At 30.5% G+C, this 17,423-nt stretch overlaps 1 protein-coding gene across 6 annotated transcripts in view; it reads left to right on the forward strand.

The window, feature by feature from the left end:
• LOC145276933 (multiple PDZ domain protein-like) overlaps positions 1 to 17,423 on the forward strand; it is a 521,741-nt gene that overhangs the window by 384,591 nt on the left and 119,727 nt on the right. For 4 of the 6 annotated variants that reach the window (XM_080128414.1, XM_080128417.1, XM_080128418.1 and 1 more), the window contains exon 3: positions 4,984 to 5,193. The exons of the other annotated variants lie outside the window; for them this stretch is intronic. In XM_080128414.1, the coding sequence (XP_079984540.1) occupies positions 4,984 to 5,193 (210 nt within the window). The remainder of the gene's footprint in view (positions 1 to 4,983; positions 5,194 to 17,423) is intronic. 6 annotated transcript variants of the gene reach the window in all.

A 17,423-nucleotide genomic window follows, 5' to 3' on the forward strand; every position in this document is an offset into this window, starting at 1 on the left:
TATTTTAATGCCTTTTAGTTAATCTGACGTGTGAAGAAGCCATTCTAGTTATTAACCTATGACTATGCTCTATAGAATTTAGTTTTGAAAGGTACTGTAAAATGGCTACTCACGTATATTGTGTGGTTATGATGAACTCATAGTTCATTTTCTTGCTGGATTAAGAGTGTGATGAGAAACAGACAGCTGTAAGGTTCTAAAATAATCTTCATGTAAAAAAAAAAAAAAAAGGTCAAATAATATAATTTTTTTTAAATTCATATTCAAAACTCAGGATAGTTTAATCTAACAATCAAGAAAAATGCGGAAAAAATGAAAAGAAAATATTTTAATATAACAAGATTTAAGAGTTTTTTCATTTTTTTTTTTTTTTTAATATGGAAATAGTCTTAAAATTAAATGTAATCATTTCTACATTGACTTAAAGTAGAAAAAAAATGAAAAAAAAAAAAAAAAGCAAAAAACAAAAGAACCCCCCCCCCAAAAAAAAAAACGAATCATCAGATGGTGATAAAATGTGAGCCGGGGGGAGGGGGGTAGATGCTAAAACAATATTCGTGTAGATCCTCCTCTCCCCCTCGCACTACAAAGATTTAATTATTATTTTTGATGGGTGTTTGTCTATGACTCATAGACAGAATGGATCCATCTTTTTTATGATTTTTTTTTTATATTATTTACATCTCTTTTAGATAAAACAATTTTGTCACATAAAAAGGAACTTTTGATTCAAAGAAAAACATAAAGGAATAGAGAGAAAGAATGAATAATAATCATAATAATAATAATAATAATAATAATAATATTGAATTAAAAAAAAAAAAGTCTTTAATGAGCAACAGGCAAATAAGTCAATCATTCCAAAGAGTAAAAATTTGAAATAAAAGAAAATGGGTGTAAAATCATGAAAAAGAAAAAAAAAATGTCCGATGACGAATAATATTCCGAGAGATGAGACATCTTCTGGCATCCCATTTCATGAGGTGTCAACTATTGAGAAGAACTGGGTTCGAATGGGTATAATTAGTACAGACATTGACTACGAAATTAGCAGAGCGAGTTCAATACCTATTGTATCCTGAAAAATAAGAATATTTTTATATTCTGTTTGCCTTGTACAGTGACGCACGTCACGTGTCCGGAGGAGGGGGGGCTCTCCTTCAACACGCAGGACGCCATGTTGTATTCTGTGTTTTCTTGAGTACATACGAGAGTGAAAGAAAAATGAAGAAATTGAATTTACACGCACGTATATATAAATTCACAGATCAAAGTTGTATCATGCTGTTATTTCATGTCAGTTTCGAAGCAATGAAAAGCTAACACGTTTCGATGTATGTGCTATCAGTTTTTCTAAATGAAGACTGTATTGATTTTTAAGTCTACCCAATGAGCTGTTATCGATCTACAAACGAATTTTTCTGAACATTCAAAACTGAATGATTTTAAATCTATTTCGCCATTGTTATTTTTGTGTTTTTTTTTATGTTTTCATGGATATTAAAAAAAAAAATTTACATGAAGTTTTGCCTTGATAGTATACAGTATTCGAAAGTTTATAGTAATTGTTAATTCATGCCAAACTAGACCTTGCTTTTTCCCCTCGTAGAATAATCCATGATTTCTAGGAGTCTGGAGATTTGGTTGTATTGTAATTTTTAATGGGATTCACCGCCAAAGTTTTAATGGTTTTACACCTAATTGGATTAGTGTTTATTTAATGGTGTGCACTTAAGTGAGTCACCCTATTCTTAATCATTAATCTTAAATTAACAAGTTTTTATCTATTAGTAAATGGATGATTCTTGTTTTAATGGCATACCTTATTTTTTAATGGCATACTCTTAAATAGGTTACTTTTTATGTATTATGGTCCATCCTGTATACTTCATCCACAATTTTTATTTAAAAACACTTTTTTTTTTGTAAAATATATAATTTTTACCTCGTACGATACAATAAAATATTTTAACCATTTATCTTTTTTAAATTTCAAATCTCTACTGCGTTCTTCATTTTTGACTCTGAGATGATGTTTCTTTGTTTGGCATCATTATTGGTTCTATTAAATGGAGGAGGGTTCCTTCAGTCTTTAACAGACTATGGATATCCATGAAGGGGTGCCTGTGCATGAAATATTTGTGGCAGGAGGTGCGCAATCTCCAACCACACCTCTCCTGAGTCAACATTGTTAAATACCAGTGGCAAGTGAAGTGTATGTACAGGACAACTGGAAACAAATGCCGAGATAAACGGAGAGCACATACAGCACTTAGAATCCCCAAATTGTCACCCATCTGGTACTAACCAGGCTCAACGTTGCTTAACTTCGGTGATCTGACGAGAACCGGTGTGTCAATGCGATTATATCGTATTTTGGTTTGGCTATTAAATAGCGTTCACTAAAAAGACAATCTTGTTGATGCATATGCACTCTTAAATGGTTCATTCCATACATCACATATGTAAGTGAACTAATCATCCTTTCCTTTACTTTCAAAGTATCTTTTTCATCATTTATTTTATTACTAGCGGGGGTACCCGGCGTTGCCCGAGTGTTTGTTTCCGGGACGGGGGGGGGGAGTTTTAAAAAATGTTATGGTAGGTAAGTAGGAAGGATCAAACCCGGAGTCATGAGTAAAAGTAGGAAAATAAAGTGTGAAAAAAAAAACAAAAAAAAACATCTGCAACGTTAACAGTTCGGCCACCAAGAAAAGTCCATTCCAGTTGTTTAGGAAAAAAAACGACTACGGTAGGTCGGCGCGAACGTGAAAATATAATGTGAATTGTCCAGCACGCTAACCACTACGCCACAGAGCACTGCAGCTTAGTTTAGTGATTTTAAATAACTTCACATGAAAGAACTACGAAGCCAAACCGGTGTTCTCTTCTCAACTGTTCCTTGTGAACGATCCCCAAACGGTGTTAAGTGGTGGCAGGGGGAGGAGGAATTTATTAGAGAGAAAATATTTTACCACTTCCATTGATCTTAACCGATTTTGGCCGTGACTTCTCAGCAGAAAAAGTATAGAAATCTAAGATTATCGAGGAATTTGAGAAATAATAAGCCTATAACACACCTCAGATATTGTTCTGCCGTTTGTGCATATTATATTTGCATGAAATATCTTGATTTTTAATCCTATTAATGTCAAAATCAGACGGGAAAAAATGAGTTCATTTTATTTATATAGAGATAAAAATGTTATTTTTAATGGTACAAAGTTTTAAAATTGCTAAATTGTATTCATTCTTAGTGGCCAATTTTTCTTTTTGTATCCTTGCACCATATTTTTTCATTAACAAGAAAAAATGTATTTCCATTCAGTTTCTTTAAAAAAAAAAAAAGTACTTATTCCAGTTCGGAAGATTGTAAACATAAGACATTCTTCATAATTACCTATACAAAAAACATCAGCTTACGACATTAAAAAATTATACAACGTCCAAATTCAGATAGACGATTATATTTATTAAAAAAAAAAAATCAACCTATTATTATAATTATGTTATTATTATTATAAGAATGAATACATAAGCAATAACACCCTGCCTCACACACACACAAAAATATGCATACATATCACTTCCTGTATGTGGATATAATACAAGGTGAACTTGAACATGTTGTGGGTCTGGTAGGGAAGTATTTTGGTTTCAAAGACATGTCACAGATCTAGTAAGGACAATGAACAAGAGTACCTATTTACTTTGCCTCCCCACGGGACAGAGTTAGACATCAGGTTTGTCTTTTAACGTGGTGAAAGGAACAAAAATGCAAAATTGTCTCAGTCGTGAAGGATTTCTCCTCCACTGACAGAGAACATGAAATTTAAATGTAGCATATGAAGAACAGATGGTGTTTATTTGCTCCCCCACTGAGCAAATTAGGCACAAGGCCGTTTTTAATGTGAGGTAAAAACCAGCTCCCCTTAAAGTAGGCAAAAAGGGGGCACTCTGGTTACCAAAAATAATAATTGTCCCAGTATAGAGGGTTTCCCCTCCATTGACTGGTACAAATTATCTTAAGTGCAGTATCTGCCGGAACAGATACTACACTTTGATCTTTGCCCAAAGGCCAAGAAGACTATGAGCAAAAGTTAACATTGATGTTATCACATAAACAATCTGGCTGAAAAGATAGATAAAAAAAAAACACATATGGTCTTTTACAGCATGTCTCTTACATTTGGTAAAAAATTAACTAGATTATCCAATAGCAAACCGTCCTGTTATCGTGTAAGCTATCATTCCATGTATAGAAAAAAAGGTAAACCTAACTATATACACATTTTTCTCAAAATAATTGTTTTAGGGTGGTCAGGTGAAAAAAAGCTATTAAGAATATACATTTTTTATTTATTATTTTACTTTAACACTAACGATACATCCAATCTTCTAGCAGATTTCTTTCTTTTTTTTTTTTTTTTTGTTAATTAATTTTTTTTAATATATATATTCTTTTAACACTAATGAGACATCTAAATATTCCAGAAATTAAAAAAAAAATTTAATTTTTTCTTATTTTAATATATATTTTTAGCTCTTTGCGATGTATCCAAATATAACAGCAAGTTTATAATTTTTCTTTTTTAAGTCAAATTTTTTAAAATATATATATATATATATATATATATATATATATATATATATTCTTTTAAATCTTACGATACATCCCAGTATTACGGCAATTTTAGTTTTTTCAATCAACAAAATTTTTAAAAACATCTTTTTTTAATAATATAGTTTTAACTCTTATGATGTATCCGAATATTTCAAAACTTGAAATTTTGTTTTAAATTTCACATTTCAACTCTCTGCTACTCATCATTTCTTCATTCCCGAATCTCCATGATCAGGTTTTTTGTTATTGTTGTTGTTGTTTATTTGGCATCGTTGTTGGTTCTAAATGTCAGGCCTCTGACCCCCTGAACTATCTCAACTAGATTTCACACTATATTCCTCCGGGTCTATCTCACTCAGGTCTTCCTGCCGCTGTCATTTTCTCAAGTCGAGGACCATGAGTCCCTGCACAGTTTCTCCCATGAAGACAGTTTACCCCACCTGGATGCATTATCTTCTTCCTGTTCTATTAATTCTACCTGCCGAACTAATTCAAGTGGAGATATACAAAGGAACCCTTTCTCATCCAGAAGAAGTCTTCCCTCTAACAGATCATGGATTACTAACCAGGTATATATATATACATAAAAAAAATATATATGTATATCTTTACATATGTATTTATATACATATATATTTATATTTGTATATATGATATGTGTATCTTTCTATCTATAATTCTCTTCTTTGGATATTGTCGGTATCAACACTTGTTGGAGTTGATTAGAATTTTCAGATGGTCGATATATATTGTCTTAGAGTTCGTCAGCCATTACACTTCATATGGATAGCTAATGTAATCCATAAGCACTAGGAATTCATGCCGGAAGCTGTGGTTTATTACCAGTCTATCATGGTGCATGCTGGGATTTTTCACCTTTGTAGGTTATTATATAACTATTATTCTTTACTATACTTCAAGAAGGAAAAAAAGACCCTCTGGATTTTGCATGTAGATGTTTTTGTCTGTATTATATGACCGAGTGTAAATTCAGGATCCCAATTTTGCTGGCTTGTGAAATGAGCGTGTTTAATATGAGACCATGTCTGACAACACTCAAAACGTATTTTTGTATAAGTATGATTGGCAAATGTAATTCACATATTGACACGAGTTATGAAAAATGAGTAAGTTTTGTACAAATAATTTTTAGTAAGAAATATATTTTTGTAATATATATATATATATATATATATATATAAGAAATATATATATATATTAAGAAATATATATATGTATCTATCAATATATATGCATATATATATATATATAATTAGTTGCAGATATATCGATTTTTTACTAGATCTATCTATATATATATCTTATTTATAATATTTCAAATTTTATTATGTTTATACAATTGAGAATTTGGTAATCGTCTTTATTTCGATGGATCCGAATCAAAATTCGAATTGTGGCAAGTTAAATTTCTGGGATATCTACGAATCCAAAAGCTACACAAAGTACTACAAACATAACCTGAAAACAGAAACGACCCCAACTTCATTAAAAAGAACGCAACTGTCTTTGCAGAATTAATACAGTGTTTAGATGACCGAAGTCTATCACTAGTAATGAGAGAAGCCCTGGACGACGGCTGCAAAGCATTAAGCATATTGAGAGAGCATTATTTATCGAAAGGAAAACCCAAAATTATTTCTTTGTACACTGAACTGGGCCCATAACCTCTAGGAATGTAAGCCATTTTGAGTTTCAGAACAGTTTCAGATGGTTCGCTGTTACACACAAGTCCTGGGAGGTGGCTTGTTTGTAGTAGACAGTTCCACAGAACAAAATATTCTTACCGTGTCGAAACCCAGGAAAGAACATGTGAAATTGCTCCAGAAAAGGTTTAATATTTATGAAGCAATTCTGGTTTCTGATTGGTTGGTAGCAGAACGTGAATTAATTAGATTCGTCAGTTCTTAGCAGCATCGTTTATAAATAGAATCTTCCGACTGTGTGAGATCATACCCCAATAATCTCAAAATTTTGCAACACCGTTCATATACCAATAAATTTTAAGTCAGTGACTTAATTTGTAAGCTTCAAAATTACCAGTTTTTGTAATTATTTCCACAAAATCAAGACAATAAAGGTTGGATTAACAGCAACAAGTAGTGTATTTTCGTTGTTTGTTACAATTGTTTTCCAACCATTCGGAAAATTTCAAACCTTATATCGTTTGAAAATATTCACAAGAACGGCCTCTCTTCAGACGTTGAGAAAAAACACTTTTTTAATGAACAATATGGAATCCATTTCCCTTTTAAGGAAAACTATGTGATAAAAGATTTACCTACATTTCTTCCTTCAAAGGTTTTTCCGTTTTCTGTTTGTTAAGGATTTTTTATGTCATATATATATATATATATATATATATATATATATATATATATAATATAGATAAAAATCCTTAAACAGAAAAACCTCTGAAGGAAGAAATGTAGTTAAATCTTTTATCACATAGTTTTCCTTAAAAGGGAAATGGATTCCATATTGTTAATTAAAAAAGTGTTTTTTTCCAACGTCTGAAGAGAGGCCGTTCTTGTGAATATTTTCAAACGATATAAGGTTTGAAATTGTCCGAATGGTCGCGAAACAATTGTAACAGACAACAAAAATACACTACTTGTTGCTGTCAATCCAACCTTTGTTGTCTTGATTTTGTGCAAATAATGTGTGTGTGTATATATATATATATATATATATATATACATATATATATATATATATATACACGAGCAAACAGTTAATAGAACATGTTAAAAAACACTTTGAAATGAGTTAAAAACATATTTAATCTGAAAAGGAAACACTAGATAAGTGGATAGTCCTTAATCTGCGGAGTTTCAAAGAAATACTTTCCTTCTCATCAGAGGGTAGGAATTAGCAAAATGCGGTATCGGATTTTGCATGCAAAAGTATTTGATGAAACAACAAGTAAGTCAAAGATCTTACTTGATAACAAAAAAGTGAAGCAGAGGGAATATGGTGAAGAAAAAGGTGATTACACATGAATGGATAGTCTGGTGGAAGATAAATAATCCAGTGACGATAAAATCCAAATATATAACTTCAAGAAAGTTAATTGAATTTTCATTTGCACAATTAAAATCCAAGGAAATCCCGTAATTGGAAGATGGTCCAAAATAATCCAAAGGCAGAAATCCATGGAATAATTCACAAAAATGTGTACAAGGGAAAAAAGGAAAAAATTCCAATAATATTAATAAAAGAAAAATAAGATATGCTTTTCACTCTACTACCGAGACATAAATATAAATAAGAAAGATCAGGGAAGAAAAAGAAGAGAAAAAAAAAAATTAAATGGTGATAGAGTTAAATATAAAATAGAGAAAAAAATGTCAAAATGACCCAGACAGGAAATGTTAAAGGCGCGAAAAAAATAAATTGGGCAAAATAATATAGGTCAACTGAAATGTACAGGTCATCACTTAAAAAAATGTCAGCAAGAGTTGTTAGAAGACACTAAATGGAAAATAAATAAATTAATTAATAAATAAATAAAAATAAATTATAAATAAACAATAAATAAGTAAATAAAATATAAAATAAAAAATAAAAACTTATAAGGGGAGAGGAGGGCCGGTATCTGCAAATTCAGGAAAAAGCAAGAAAAAAGTAAGTAAATGCATATAGTAAAATATAAGTAAATATACATACAAGATATGAAAGTGTGGGTAGATTGATATATTAGATAGATAGGAAAGTGTAAAGAATAAAGCAGAAAATGCAGATAAAAAACCGGCCATGCAAAGAAGAAATAAAGAAGTAAAATAAAGGATTATTAAATTATAAAGTATTAAGGAGTATGTAGAAAAAACGATAAAGTTAAAGAACATTTTTTATATATCTATATAAAAGGTAAAAGTAATAACTATGTAATTTCAAAATTGCCATAATTAAATTTGGAGTTATGTTTACAGAAAGAGATCAGTTCATTTTTAAAATTTATTATATTGTTACTTTGAGGGGAAGTAATTATAGTTATAGCTTCGGTTGTGCAGAGGCGACATGACTTAGAGCCTGGAGTATAAGACTTATTTTATTTTTTATATATATGTATATATATATATATATATATATATTTGTAAGAGATCTCTACATAATATTCTACGTATTTCTTTCTTAGTTCATATGTTATGTTTTGAAAGTGGTTAAAAAAAAGGCCAAATCCGCAGAATTTGACTTTTAAAAGACCAATCTGGCAACCCTAGACAAGAATAAGTGACCTCCCTTTGATTAAGCTTCGTTTTCGAATATCATAATAATAATATATGATCATTGTTGCAATGGTGTGCGGAAGGAACTCATAGTAATTTTGATGTGCAGCACTTAGGGTTAAAAAAAAAAGAAAAGAAAGAATGTTGTCTGCCAAGAGGTGCTAGACTGAAAGAGTAAATTAAAGACTGTCTCTTACAGGGTGATTTTATTATTTGTATTGAACTATGTAGCACAATATTACTTTATGACTCGTACTTATAATATGAGTATAAATTAGAACTTATAAATTTTTCTCATTTGGGTCACTTCTATACTTCTATATTTAAAATACAATGGACACTAGTTTCATAAACTAATAATATATATATATATAGGTATTTGTAATAGATATTTTTTTTTGTAAGATATATTTATTAATATGAACAAATTTACAGGGTCGGTTAAAACCAAAGGTCCTCATCAGGACTGGTTTTAGAACTGGTTTATTCTGTGAAAAGCAAACATTTATTAAGTCACCTGAAGAGGATTTCTGGTTTTAACCGACTATTTGTCTGACACATTAGCATATCCAGTGTTGCAATCATGTAAATTTGTTTATGTTAATAAAAACATATTTTGCTCTTCTTTTAGTGAGCACTCTTAATATTCTCGTTAAATTCATTAGTTATTAATCTTGAATACCTTTAATCTGATATAGGTACATGATTGATTAGAGATATTATATAAAATAAGCAAATTGGTTGAATTTTTCAAGAAAAAATAGGTCATTCTGAAGCCAAATCAATTTAAAAACTATGTGCTTACGTTTTGAAAAATGTTGCATGTCAGATATAGTGTCATGTTGGACTCGTTGGTTTTAGACATCGGCAGTATTGAGATATTGAAATTACACAAGGTTCTTTTATTTATTTATTCATTTTTTTTCTAAGTGTTGTAAATTTATTTTCTCAATTCTTTCTTTTTCTTTTTTACTTTCTTTAATTTCTGTTGTCACTTTTAGTGTTGTGCATTTTTTTTTTATTATTTAGTTCATGTTTCAACACGTTAGAACGTGTCAAAATTATTGACAGGTATAGTATACTTAACATTTCCGGTCAGAGCATACTTCATGCTATCTCAAGGAAGACGGTAAAGTGTTATTGGATTTGTGCTGATTTTGGAATTTTTTGAAAATGGAAAATTCCAAGACTCATTCTAGACACTTGATGTTGTTCCTATTTCAATAAAGGCAAAGCTGACTCTCATGCAACACAAAAAGATATGTCTAGTTTATAATGAACATGCTTAAACTGGCAGAACTGTAAGGAAATGGTTCATTGAAGAATTCATCCCTAATGATAAAGAATGCTCACCCTCCACAGATTATGACGAAATGAAAGCATTGATTTCTAATAATCCCATGATAACTAGCAGAAATGCTTAACATATTAAAATCCACAATTTCTGAGTATTTCATTAAATATAAATTATTTTTACTTTTCATTAAAATTCAGCACGGAATTTTCGGTCAATTTTGTTTTTTTATGCCATTCATAAACATTTTCAGTATTTTTTAGGTGATGAATATATTTGCTAGTATTTTTTTAAATCACTGAAAAGTTATTAATATCAGTTTTTTGTTGTTGTTGTTGTTAATGAATTTATAACACTTGCTTGTTTATCAGTTTTTTCTGTTTAAGTAATACCATTATCAGTATTTTTCATTCCAGATTTATTTTCTTTTGTAAATTAAGGTTAAGTCAACGCGCATGATTATACAAACTTGAAATATAATGCAACAATAATCGACAAGCAATAAAACAGGCGAACCAAGATTTGTTAAGATGATTAAATAACTTATTAGGCCAATATAGACGCGATCTTCGGTTAACTATAGTCGACATCCAAGATATTTTGTGTTTATGGCATGGTTTCTATAAATCAAAAATTCCCAACCGGGATTCCACAGAAGTTTTAAGGTTGTAAAATTTCTATTTATGTTTTCCTAAATGTACGTATGATCATTGGAATTCTTTTGAATTTTCATTTTATGCTATGATTGTTAGTTTTTAATAGCCTACAAACCAATGTTCATCTAACGAAAAACAATATATGTGCCCGGAAAACTCGTCCCTTTTTGCTAGGTATGAAAATTGGTCCCTTATTTAATAAATATCCATTGAAAACGTATTTTATGACCGTTCTTGAAGAAGATATTGTTTTTAAAAGCGACTATGCCCCCCCCCCATAATATTTAAAAAAAAATATATGTTTACTTGTTTACTGTTGGTTTTTAAAAAATATATTGATTTTCTAAGTGTCCGTTGGTTAAATTCTTAGTGGTTTCACTTATTTTAAGGCGTTTTACAGGGACGAGTTTTCCTATACATATTGTTTTGATTATTCGGACTACTGTTCTCATCTTAAGTGTTATTCTCACAGTATTTTCACACCAATATAACTTCTGATCTTCTTCAGGTGTATCTTGTGAAACTCTGGCATCTTTCTGTACAACTCGGGAGAATCTGTGTGAAATTTTGAACGGAAGAGTTTATTTAATTTTAGAACTGAATTTTACTGAGTACTTTCTCTTTTTACGTCAAGAATCTGTATGAACTTTAGAACTCTATTCATGACTCATGGTGTTCTTGGCAGTGAGCAATCACTCACTCACTCACTGATAATGTGTGAAAACTCCTAGTGAGTAAAATGATAATAATAATAATAATAAACCGTTGAGAGAGAGAGAGAGAGAGAGAGAGAGAGAGAGAGAGAGAGAGAGAGAGAGTGAGTTTTAACCAGGCCTCCACTGGATGAGTGCAAAGAGGATTGGGACCTTGGGGAAGCTTATTGGCACTTAATTTCAAGTGAAGACCAATGTCAATGGAAAGCGGCTGTTGTAATGATGCAAATTTGTTTCCAAAGATTTCGGACAGAGGTGGAGAGTATTGTGATCTAGAGGTACTTGTCATCTGAACTCCAGGGAATACCGCCGGTTGTTGTTAGTGAGCAATCTCTATTGAGGACTTGTGTGAGAACTCCCAGTGAATAATAATGATAATAATACTGTGATAATAATACTACTAATAATAATGATCATAATAATAATGATAATAATACTGTGATAATAATATTACTAATCATAATGATGATGATAATAATACTGTGATAATAATACTAATCATAATGATCATAATAATAATGATAATAATACTGTGATAATAATAATACTACTAATAATGATCATAATAATAACGATAATAATACTGTGATAATAATAATACTAATCATAATGATCATAATACTGTGATAATAATAATACTACTAATAATGATCATAATAATAATGATAATAATACTAATAATAATGATAATAATACTGTGATAGTAATACTACTAATCATAATGATCATAATAATAATGATAATAATACTAATAATAATGATAATAATACTACTAATCATAATGATCATAATAATAATGACATAAAACATAAATTGCTTAAATTAATTTTTCTTTGTATCTGAGGGATTATTATATAGATCATTGTAAAAGTTTATTTTATTTTTATTTACATAAAAGGGTTTTTCTTTTCATGTCTTTTTCTACCATACAAAATTGCAAATTGCTTTGAGAAATTTAAATCAAGCATCACCAGAAGGCACTTTTTGGTTAACAGAAAAAAAAATTAAAGAACCTTCCAACTGTGTTGTCATATTTGATGCTAACTTTACCCTGTGGACAACGCTGGCCATCCCTGCTGATAATACATAACATACTAACCTTTTCTAAATATGTTCATTTTGGGGGGTGAGAATTGAAGGGGTGCTTGGGAAGAACTTAATGGTTAGGTAAAATTGGCTGTTCTTTTATGATCCCATAACTTTAAACGTCGTGCCACAAAAATAGACAGCGTAGGGAAGGATCGGTTACATTATGATACAACTTCAAATAAATTTTTCCATTATGGTTGGTTGGAAAAAAAATTGGGGTGGGGGGGTATTTTAACTAGTTAACAGAATAAAAAGGGGGTGAAAAAAGCAAATTGTTACCAAAGGCAAGATAAGTTACTGTACTATCTGGATAAGTTTGCGTTTCAACATATTTTAAAGCATTTATTTATTTATTTATTTATTTATTTATTTATTTATTGTTAAAAACAGCGTCTACTCTGTTTAATTAGAAGGGAAAAAACATTATTTTCATAAGCATTGCACGAAGACTCGTGATAATCGCTGAAAAATACCAAAATTAAACGAAATACTGGTAGAAACACATCTAATAAATGTCACCAATCATGCGAAATGCAATGTTCTAGCAGTATTTTGTTTAATTGTCGATTTTTGATTATCAAGGATTTTTGTGCAATGCATATGGCAGCCTTTTTTTTTTTTTTTTTTTTTTTTAAACTAAACAGTAAAATATGTTAAAACATACATGGAGTAGTATTGCCACATCTTGATTAACCCTAACCCTAAACCCTAACCCGCCACATCTTGATTGGTGCACTAAGCACTAGCCTCTCTCTTGGGCAGGGTTCAAAAGAATTTTTAACATAATAGGTTCCGTACTGCCTGCCAAGCTTTAGTCCCTGTCACATCACCATAGTTACATCATCTTGCAAGTACTACCATGCAATGTGACCCGACAACCTCTCCATACTTGTATCTCCCTAATTTAAATACTCATAACCTATTTGACTAGCAGCAAAATCCCACCTCTTTATAGAGGTCCCTAGATGTCCAGAGATTTTCTACTCTGATAGCTTCTTTCCTTGGACCACTTTCTTTCGGTATTCTCTTCCTGCTCTCTGTTTTCCGACAATACAAACATGCAGAAATTAAAAAAAACTCTGACTCCTATCACAGCATCTCTTTACACTTGAGCGGCAATATACCTTCTTTGGGCTGAATAAAAATTTTAAAAAATGTTTGTTAGCAGTTTGACACAAGTAACGTCTGTGTGTTAGCAGTTTGACACAAGTAACGTCTGTGTGTTAGCAGTTTGACACAAGTAACGTCTGTGTGTTAGCAGTTTGACACAAGTAACGTCTGTGTATTAGCAGTTTGACACAAGTAACGTCTGTGTGTTAGTTTATTTAAACTTATCTGTGGTTGTTGGACAGATTGGTTCCTGCACTCTCTGATAGTTCTTAATATTTAGCCGATTTCATCATCTCTATAAATAAAACAGATGTGTGTGTGTGTGTGCGTGTGTGTGTGTGTCTAAATATTTAACCCTTAAACTATTAAACTTCTGAAATTAACAGGAAATAGTAATCTACACGAAGGATGGTTTATTAAAAGTAAAATCTTTGTTTGGATGGATGAATAATTCATACAGAAATATGTCAGCAAGTTGAAATGCAAAATGTTCATTTCAACTTGCTGACATTTATTATTTTTGTGGATGCGCAAATTCATTCATAGTTTTAAGTGGTTTGGTTTTGAATTTTTCTTATCTATCTGTCGATAGCTCAAACGGTAGTGCTAAATGTTTTGGTTTCGATTCTAGCTGATGGCACCCAAGTCATTTTGTTTTTTTAATCAGTACTATATATTAGGTACAATATAAAATTCAATAGAGAATTGACTCTGTAATAATAAATACAAAATCTGCATGAGTTGAAATATATTTAAGCATATACGACTGGGCAAGGTCGTTTTCCCCCTCCCATTCCCGCTAGTTGGGAATAAATTATTGTCCATACGCTATTTCTACGATGCCATAATAACCTGCCATTTTTAAATCTAAAGAAAGATAAATTGCTGAGTCATGCATTTCAAAACTAATTAAAATAATTCATTTCAACAATTTTTTTTCCTCCTTTTACAGAAATTAATTATGAAAGCGTTTTTAATCTTTGACTTTTCGTGTTTCTGTTTTATTTTTGTTTTTTGTTCGTTGTTTTGTTTTATTTTTATTTTATTTATTTATTTTTTTTCTGTAGTTTAATGTTTTGTTGCGTTGATATGACTGGAAGGTGACCATTACTGGAATCAATTAAGAATTTTCTGAAACAATCAAAATTAGGATTGATTAGAATTAATAACTTAAAAGAAAAAAAAATCCTTTCATTAGATTCAGCCTAAGCGTTTTCATTTTTCCATAAAATATTAGGTTAGAAAAAAAGTCCCTCTTCGTATTTTTGACACGATCTTATTGTCAGGAATAATCTGTTTTAAACTAGCTGAAATAATCGCCTACGTCGAGTAACAAACATGGATTCCTGGCGTTCTATATAAAAGGTTCAGTCACCTTTAAATTGTGTTGGCTTCTACATCCATGTACGTTATGACACTAATTGTCAATACGTATAACAAAAAATACAAGTAAAAACTAGTAAAACGAAATGTACAATAATTGTATTCTACATTGAATAGGACGGATCAGGGTTTAAATCACATACAAACATACTTTGTTTTACACTGAATAAAGCGGACGAAATTTGATTTGAATGTCACAAAATAATCAAAACAAAAAAAAATGAGAAAATAACAATGGTGTCTTAAATATATGAACAACAGGTTTTATAAAACATTAAAAATATAAGAGAAAAAAACATTAAAAATATGAGAAAAAAAACTTAGTACAAATATATAATTATATCTTTTTAAAGTTTTTGTTCAATCATTATTCAAGTGAAATATAACAGTAAAAGTCTTACCTTTGGCTTAAAATATTATGAAAAAGACCTATACAGATATGTATATCCAGAGAAAATTCATATTTAAGCAGACAACACCTTAAACAATTAACTTCCGGTTTGATATGGAATCCATTAACTGACAGAATTTCCTTTATTATTACATTTCAATATCGTAATTTTTAACCCCCCCCCCAAAAAAAAAAATATTTCAATTATTTTTTATTAAATTCCTCTTTATGCTAGGAAATATCAATTTTTAATTTCTAAAACTAAGCTTAAAAAAAAAAAAAAAAAAAGAAACAACAACAACAACAACAACAACAAAAACCTTAACTAAATTCTTAAATTATTTTCAATTCAAAATTTTTGTATGGACTTAAAAAAAAGTCACATTTTTATTTAATATTAACAGATTGTAAAACATACCGTACACAAAGAATATTAATTAACTCTTAAGTCATAATTGTTTCAGTTACTTGGTTAAAAAATTATATTTTTGTTCTGACAAAAGAAACAAGTAATGCTATGATTTTTATTAGCGAAGTGCGTACAGATTACTGTGTCATCGGTCTTTCATAGAACATACTATACATGGTCGATTTCTAAATATATATTTTTAATTATTCACTATTCAAAAACGGTATAGATTAAAAAAAAATTTTAATTATTAACAATAAGATTGTCTTTTTATTCATAACTAGCATGGGCGCCCGGCGTTGCCCGGGTGTTTGGATGTGTATGTTGAGCCAAAAAAAAAGTGGTAGTAGGAAGGCAGGCTCGAACCCGTACCGCAAAGGAGGAAAAGAACGGGGTAAAACCTAACGTTTATGCTGTTACGACCACCGCCAAACCGGAAGCGACATTTTTTAAAATTAAGGCTAGACAATCTAAAGGAGAGGATAACTTTCAAAATTATCGACGAAAAAGTCCCCTCCCCCATAGAAAAGTGCCTAGTTGAAGGGGAAGATATTAATGTTTTTAGCCAATTTTTCGATATTTGTCGTATGAAAGATCGAACTTTAAAACGATACTGATCTTGGTAAAATCGGTCGCCTCTATTGAAAGTTTAAGGCAGACATGCAAACAGACATACATACATACATTTATATATTGGTAACTAAAAATTTTCGACCCAAACTGATGGAAAAGCTTGCCCTATCTCTGAATACCCTTTATGTAAAATTTCAAATATTTAGACCAAAAATTGTCTGAGTAATTTGGAAGAGACCGCAGAGGTAAATTTTTTAAACTTTGACCCTTATTATGACCCATTAACATTTATTGTTTTGGGCTCAAATCAAATTATTAAGTTAGATCCATGTCCAAGGAACCTTTATCTAAAATTTCAAGTGTGTAGACCCAAAATTGTCGGAGGAGTTTGGTAGAGTTCTCAAAGGTCAAATCGTTGAACTTTTACTCCGTAATCGCCAAATTTCTGGCCAAAAACCGATCACATCGATTTTCCCAAATCTCAGTAACCTGTATATCAAATTTCGAGTCTGTAGATTAAAAATTGACAGAGTTATTGCGTAGGGAAATGTACACAGACACACAGATACAGACACTTTCACTTTTATATATCTATATATATAAAAATGTAACTGTTGGTTCGTTCGGAATTAATTGTCTAAAAAACCACTGAACGGATGGCTTCCACGTTTTGGTATAATATGTTTACTATATCCATGTGTGTTTTTATATATTTCTTTTTAATTATAACATCATACTTAATTTTTCTATCATAAATAGGTGTTTTTCTTTGTACCGAGAGGCCATTTTTTTTTTATTTAGGGACAATTATTTATTACTGCTTCCTGTCACGTGACCAGTGTTACAATTTAGCGGTTTTCCTGCTAGATCTGGAGATTTCGTTTGCAATCTAGCGGGGAATTCTAGAAAATCTGGAGATATTTGGCACCCACAC

Source organism: Euprymna scolopes, chromosome 5 (genome assembly GCF_053919585.1).
Source record: "Euprymna scolopes isolate OS-2025 chromosome 5, ASM5391958v1, whole genome shotgun sequence".
Classification (NCBI taxonomy): Eukaryota; Metazoa; Mollusca; class Cephalopoda; order Sepiida; family Sepiolidae; genus Euprymna; species Euprymna scolopes.